General features: G+C 40.5%; 2 protein-coding genes across 2 annotated transcripts in view; both read left to right on the forward strand.

The window, feature by feature from the left end:
* The window catches only part of LOC137297320 (protocadherin-16-like), a 33,676-nt gene extending 31,733 nt beyond the window's left edge, over positions 1–1,943 (forward strand). The window contains exons 41-42 of the mRNA XM_067829331.1: positions 454–625; positions 1,843–1,943. Of these exons, the coding sequence (XP_067685432.1) occupies positions 454–625; positions 1,843–1,943 (273 nt within the window). The remainder of the gene's footprint in view (positions 1–453; positions 626–1,842) is intronic.
* LOC137297079 (fibulin-1-like) overlaps positions 1–7,071 on the forward strand; it is a 565,492-nt gene that overhangs the window by 446,868 nt on the left and 111,553 nt on the right. The window lies entirely within an intron of this gene.

Below are 7,071 nucleotides of genomic sequence, written 5' to 3' on the forward strand. Positions count from 1 at the left end.
TTTCTGTTTTACTCCAGAAGCAATAGAACGTTCATGTCTGTGTACGCAGATTAAACACGTTATGTAAGCATGCATGGGGGACTGTTTCAGCAATGGTTCCTGACCTTGACCTTAAGGATCCCAAGAAACATCCTCCTCCAGCTTTGTTGACGCTTCCAGTTCCTATAAAGGTTTGGTGTTTGTTGATAAATTAGGAGGTGTTTAGAACGTACCCAACGAAAATCAAAGTGTCACATTCATATAGTGCTGCAACTCTGTGCCCCTACACAATGTGACCTTAGTTTTAAAGAGGTCATAAATCGCATACTGTAACGTAACTTTACGAACGGCAGTATGGTTAAATTAACGGCAATCAACGCTGACGAATATTCAGGCAGATTTGATAGAATAGGATTGGGAATTATCAGCTGTTGTTTTTTATAACTCAAATTAAGTATTTCAGTGATGTTTTAGCCACGAGTGCAGAGCTCAGAGCCTGATGATTTCTGGGGAGCCCCTGAAACAAAGAAAGAACGACGGGGCGAAACGCCCCCTCGCACACCACGCTCCGTTATCGTCACATCGAATGAGATTGATGGCTACCCCATCCGCAACAGGCACTTTGATGGACAAGCTGTGGACCCAGGTAGATGAATTTAAGTGTATATTACGTTCAGATAACGTTTCCGTGTGGTGTTCTTTTAACGCACAGTTAAGGGTTTCTTCAAAGTCATCAGTAATGCCCGAAGTATCCGTCTCATGATCATGTGGAGAAGGCGCACTGCTTGTTGTCTCCTCGTGAATGGTTTTGTTTATATAATGGGAGCAGAGGGTAGCCTAGTGGTTAAGGTGTTCGCTCGTCACGCTGAAGACACGTACACGATTCCCCACATAGGTACAATGTGTGAAGCACATTTCTGGTGTCACCCTCCATGATATTACTGGATGTTGCTAAACCATAGTCTCTAACTCTCTTTTTCTATGATGTGTACCTTTTCCCCCTCGATAGCGTTCCAGCTATGTGATCATGGCATGCAAATATTCGATCGGGTCCAAAAAGTCCAGTGATGGACAGGGTTGTTGAACCACCTTTCACTGACCATCTTCTGAACACGTGGCAAATCTTCATGGACGTCAATGTTATGCCACATTGTGCACGTGCAGTTAGTGATTTCTTTCGCAACGGGGCAGTAGCAGCTTTGCTCCACCACGAGTCCAGTCAAGTATACGACATTTTGAGGATTGTATGCCAGAATTTTGAAAATGACCGCTCTTGTTAAAGTCATACGACTATAATTATAAGAAGAAAAAAATAGACATATTTATAAATGTTTGCTCCTCTGAATAAACAACAGTTTTCTATTCTTTGTGCCTTTAGAATTTATTCTAGTTTTCTCTTTGAGGTCAATTGGTCTTTGTTGGTCTTTATATACAAACTGAGGTTTGGATATGTGGCTTTGGTAGCATATTGATACTTTGAATCATTCGTGATGTCGAGGCACTTCATGTGTAGCTTGCACTGTAGTAGTGACCTCGTGATGTGCAATGGTAAACCACCACGTTCTTCGACCAAAAGACTGAAATTCCATGATAAATCGATACAGTGGAACAGTCATCGGGGATATTATTTCACATTACCGTTGAAGATTGAAATATCCAATGTAATACTTTACTTATTATGATAATTCTTGTTTTGAATTTTGACGTTAACAGTTATGTCCAATAATTGTCCATGCCGTTACAAACTGATAAAATAAGTGTTTTGCTCCATTTGTGTGCATTGTTTGCTGTTCTCAATGTCACGTTCTGGATAAGGAGGAAGGCTGCCAGTGTTAACTGACAACTTTGTTGTTGTCTCCTCAGTGACAGACAAGGTGTACGAATACAACACCCGTACCAATCAGAGACGCTGGCTGACGACAACGGAAGGCAAGGCTGTAGTAGCCAGGGACAACAACGCCTAGCTGGAGCCTTACTACCTCTATCTCACTTAAACTCACGGTCTTTCATGGATTAGAGTTCATTCTCTGCACGTCACATCTGTTGGCATATTTACGTCCTTCTCCAAAGACCTACTGTTGACACTCTTTCATGTCTACTAGACATTTTTACTAGATTTTTTAACGTTTCAGATGATGAGACCTATATGTTAGGCTGCCAGGTGTACATATTACAGATATTTCGTACAGACGACGGCGCTTTTGCTTGAATGTATTCATTACACATATCTATGTCATGGGAAAAAAACAATGACACACAGTTAAATCGAACTCCCGGGAGTTGTCCGTAACCCCATGGAAGGGAGAAGAAATAAGGTTTTATGTTGGTAAATTTTTGTCTAAAACGCCTTAAAATATTCATTAGTATCAAACATTATGTTATGTTAATATCCATAGTAAAATGCTGTTTCAGCTTATGACAGAAGATAATTCGTTGTGAAGCTAGTTATTGACAAGCATGATAAACTTGCCTTATATGTAAGCAGGAAGATTTCCACACGAATCGGGTCTTAAACATCCATACTAGTTGCATGTGATGATTTGGCACCATTTATTTATTTACAGAAATTTGGAAAATGTAATAAATTGTTATACAGTGATGCTATTTTTATGCTGATAATGTTCACCCCTCTGTACAACCACCCTTGTACCTTAACTGTATCTTATATCGGCACATTGGAATAAATATGACAGTTATTCTATGACGTTCTTTATTTCAATGTCTGTGATACATCATTTCGTCCTATCCATTAATACAGGTGGAATACTGAGAGCAAAGTATTACTTTCTGTTATAATCTTTTATTCCTCGTAGTTCAACGACAAACGCGCTGAATGAACGTTATTTGCAGTATATAGACACTGTGGTGTCACCAATTGTTGTTTTCATTGAATTAGGCCAAGACCAGAGTCTACATAGCATAATTAAATATCTATTGTTCCTAAAATATGCGCAGTCATAGTTGTTATATTGATGTATCTTTCTTCGTACGTCCAAAATAGAAAATGTCAAATATATCCCCAGACTATCATGGTTTTCATTTTGTACATCGACTTATTTTCTCACCCACTTTATCATCTCCGCGCTCTTAGCACATGAGGCCGGGCTTTCCAAAGCTGTCTATCCTGCGCCCATTGGTACCCCTGGTCCACTCTGTGTCCTTCAGCTGTGTTTCAACAGAATTTCAGGCCTCCTTCGGGCTTCCTTCTCCTGTTTCTGTTTCCTGTACATTGACTTTAAACAGCATCTGTTCATACGTTTTATGCAACAGGTAAAATTGCATTTCACAGGTATTTTCACGTTTGTATAGATATTTGTGTAATGTATCTTTCTACTGCCGTCCATATTGTTTGTTGTAGCAACGTCTGTGATAAAAAGCAATAAATATCTAAAAACCCACATTCCGTGTGTTGTGTGTTGAATAGCAGAGTGTCGTGTTGGAAAGAAATAAACATGTAACAACACCTCGCTTCAGGAAGTAGTCAACACGTTTCGTAAACTATTTCTTGACGAACTTTCTTAACTTCATACGAGTTAATACCTTTGTAAGAAAAGGTTCTGGTACAGTCAGAAGGTCATAGCCCAGTTGTTTGTGCATGAAGCCCGTAGTGCAGGAAGCCGGCGGTTGTATTGGGAAGGGCTCAAAGCGGTCGCTCGTCATGTCGGAGGTTCGGTTCAATGTGTGAGTGCCATTAAGATGGAAGTAACCAGGAACCGACAATGGTATGTAAAATAGTTGTCAAACACTATGAGCAGTAACTGTGTCACTGTTTCCTTATGTAAATATATATTTGCACTATACGTCCAGTTAGCTGCGACACTGCATCCTTATAGTTGGTGGCAGATTACTGACCAAAGAACTCGGCGACCATCGCTACTTTCTGTTCAGGATGTCTTGATGTAGTCAGTAAATTTGATCAGCCCGAACGTACTCAAGGGCGTACTGATAGACATGCCTGAATATTGGCGTGGGATCTGGGTAATGACATGACGCACAAGGAGGCTGACATAGTGGTCACAGTCTGTAGTGGACATACGTCTGATGAACCACCGTATGTAGTGGACATACGTCTGATGAACCACCGTATGTAGTGGACATACGTCTGATGAGCCACCTTATGTAGTGGACATACGTCTGATGAGCCACCTTATGTAGTGGACATACGTCTGATGAACCACCGTATGTAGTGGACATACGTCTGATGAACCACCGTTTGTAGCGGACATGCATACGATCAACTGCTTTGCCGACCGTTTAATGCCCCACACAACTGGAACTGTCACCTGAAATATCAGTCACTATCGTGCTTTTTCCAGACTCAATTGCACATTTGCCGTTGTGATATTGCCTGAGTATTGCCACCTTTGTCGAGACAGCAAACACACGCATACACCCTCACACACCCAGGCTATACGCTCATGCACAAAAAGCCCGTACACAAACTTACGTACACATACGCACACACTCACACACCCAGGCTACACACTCACGCACAAACACACATCTGGACTAGCCTAGTGATTAAAGCGTTCGCTCGCCAGGTCGAAGACTCATATGGGTACAATGTGTGAAGTCTATTTCTGGTATCCCCTGTCGTGATATTGCTGAAATATTGCTAAAAGCGACGTAAACCATACTCACTCACTCACTCACTCGTTCGCTCACTCATATATCTACAAAAGCACTCGACAAAGCATCTATGTATTACAAAACCTCTAGCGAGTGCAAATGGATGAAGCTTGTTTTTTTCAATGAATACTAAAACAAATATCTAATCCAATATAATACTACAAACTTTGATTATCCTAGTCCTTTGGCGTTATCTAGCAGACTCATTGCGTCACATTGTTAAAGAAATACACAATCGTATGGGTTTACGTCATAAAATACTGCGTACAACATACGTACATATATCATATACATATAACATACATACACTTACAGACACAGAAATATCAACAGTCGATCTAAGCTCAAGTATTCTTTATTTTCTAAGGTGCTTGATGCAATAATTCGTATCACAATCTTAACTTAGTGGTTGACAAAATGCACTGAATAAATAAAACCCTTTTCTGTTAATTTCAACGTAGACTATACTGTATTAACATCATGGAATGGAAATATCTTAACAATTCCAGCGTCTACCTTACAACATACCCCGTCCATATCGTCAGTTCTGGTGCAAATAACATTTGATACGTGATCTGATATAATGTCAGGACTGTTTGATAACATTCAATGTATTTGTGTTAAGTCCATATGATACATGTTTATGCCAAAGTCACACACGCCACATGACACGGATACACATACCGAAAGCTGTTTTGATTGTGTTCAATGTCTGTGAAGTGGTGGAGCGTACGGAAGATTGGAGGTGTTGGATGTGTTCAACACTTGATTTCAAAGCCTGTAATTGGTAACGACAAGACATGGAGGTGGTAAGTATGGCTAAAATGGCAGGAGCCTGGTATTTTTTATAGTATAAATGGTCCCATGTTGGCTGAAACAAGTTATTCTCTCAGCGCAAGAGACTCTATGTTCGTTTAAACTGGATGCTACATTTGGTAAACGTTAAACATAATACAAAGTGTTGTAATATATACCCCAGAAGATTGAAGCAAGAACAAAAATGTCTACGTAGACTCTAGTGCGGCTGAAACAGGACACTAACTCTGATAAATCAGATGCCATAAACAAGACCATGTTTTTTTCTACTGGTACCACGACGTTGAGTGAAATAAGATCTTATGTCAAAATAAATGCCTCCACGTTTGGTAAAATACGATACATCTTTAGTAACAGATATCCAGGATAGCTGAAATAAGATATTCAGTCGGGTTAACATTATGTGAAACAAAATAGCGGGTATGGTGGCAGTTAGATAGTTAAAATCCAATACAGTGACACCAGATTCTAAGTCAGCTGCAAAGGCTGAAACGAGACGTTTTGTCTAAAATTGCCTACAATTTCTGAATGACGGTTCCTATATCACGTCAGGTTGAAATTGTCTAAGGAGGCTGATAAAAGATATCAAGTGAGGCTGAATTTGTCCATGGAGGCTGATAAAAGATATTAATTAAGGCCGATGTTATCAGGAGAGGCTGACAAAAGATATCAAGTCAGGCTGAAGTTATCCAGAGAGGTTGACAAAAGGTATCAAGTCAGGCTGAAGTTATCCAGAGAGGTTGACAAAAGGTATCAAGTCAGGCTGAAGTTATCCAGAGAGGTTGACAAAAGGTATCAAGTCAGGCTGAAGTTATCCAGAGAGGTTGACAAAAGGTATCATAAAAGGTATCAAGTCAAGTTGAAGTTGTCCAGAGAGGTTGACAATGGATATTAAGTCAGACCGAAGCTGCCCGAGCAGGCAGAGGTCTGTCTGACAAATGTTATCAAATTTGTCCACAACGAGATTTCAAAGTTTCAAACCAAAGGTGAAATGCTAATTCGAACAGCTAAGATATGATGCTCCGTATCCTGCCTTCAGTCAGACCACTGTTCGTTTGGGTAGCCTTGCCGTTAAAGCGTTCGCTCCAAACGCCGAAGACACGGTTTTGATTTCCTCACATGGATACAATGTGCGAACCTCATTTTGGTGTCGCCTACACCGTGATATAGCTGGAATGTTACTAACAACGGCGTAAAACTAAACTCACTCAACCTATCAATCAGACCACACATTGTGCACACTCATCCTCTTGTGAATTTGCAATTGTATTGGGAACCATTTCCGACCCGTAAACCAAGCCGGGTTTATTAAAGAGAGGCGACATGCACGATACGCCCGATAACGGAGCATGCATGTTTGTTTGTCTCAGTAGCCAAGTACCTGACAAACTGTTAACGGCAAAAAAAAGGTGAATGCAGGAAAGTCACTACGGAAAGTTTCAGGTAACTCAAGCCGCTAAATGAAAGAAAGTCACTGAGGTAAGTTTAAGGAAACCCAAGAAGGTGAATGCAGGAAAGTCATTGCGGTAAGTTTAAAGAAATCCAAGAAGGTAAATGCAGGAAAGTCATTGCGGCAACTTTAAGGAAACCCATGAAGGTAAATGCAGGAAAGTCATTGCGGCAAGTTTACGGCAAGTTTAAGGAAAC

The sequence above is a fragment of the Haliotis asinina genome, chromosome 9, assembly GCF_037392515.1.
Source record: "Haliotis asinina isolate JCU_RB_2024 chromosome 9, JCU_Hal_asi_v2, whole genome shotgun sequence".
NCBI classification, from domain to species: domain Eukaryota; kingdom Metazoa; phylum Mollusca; class Gastropoda; order Lepetellida; family Haliotidae; genus Haliotis; species Haliotis asinina.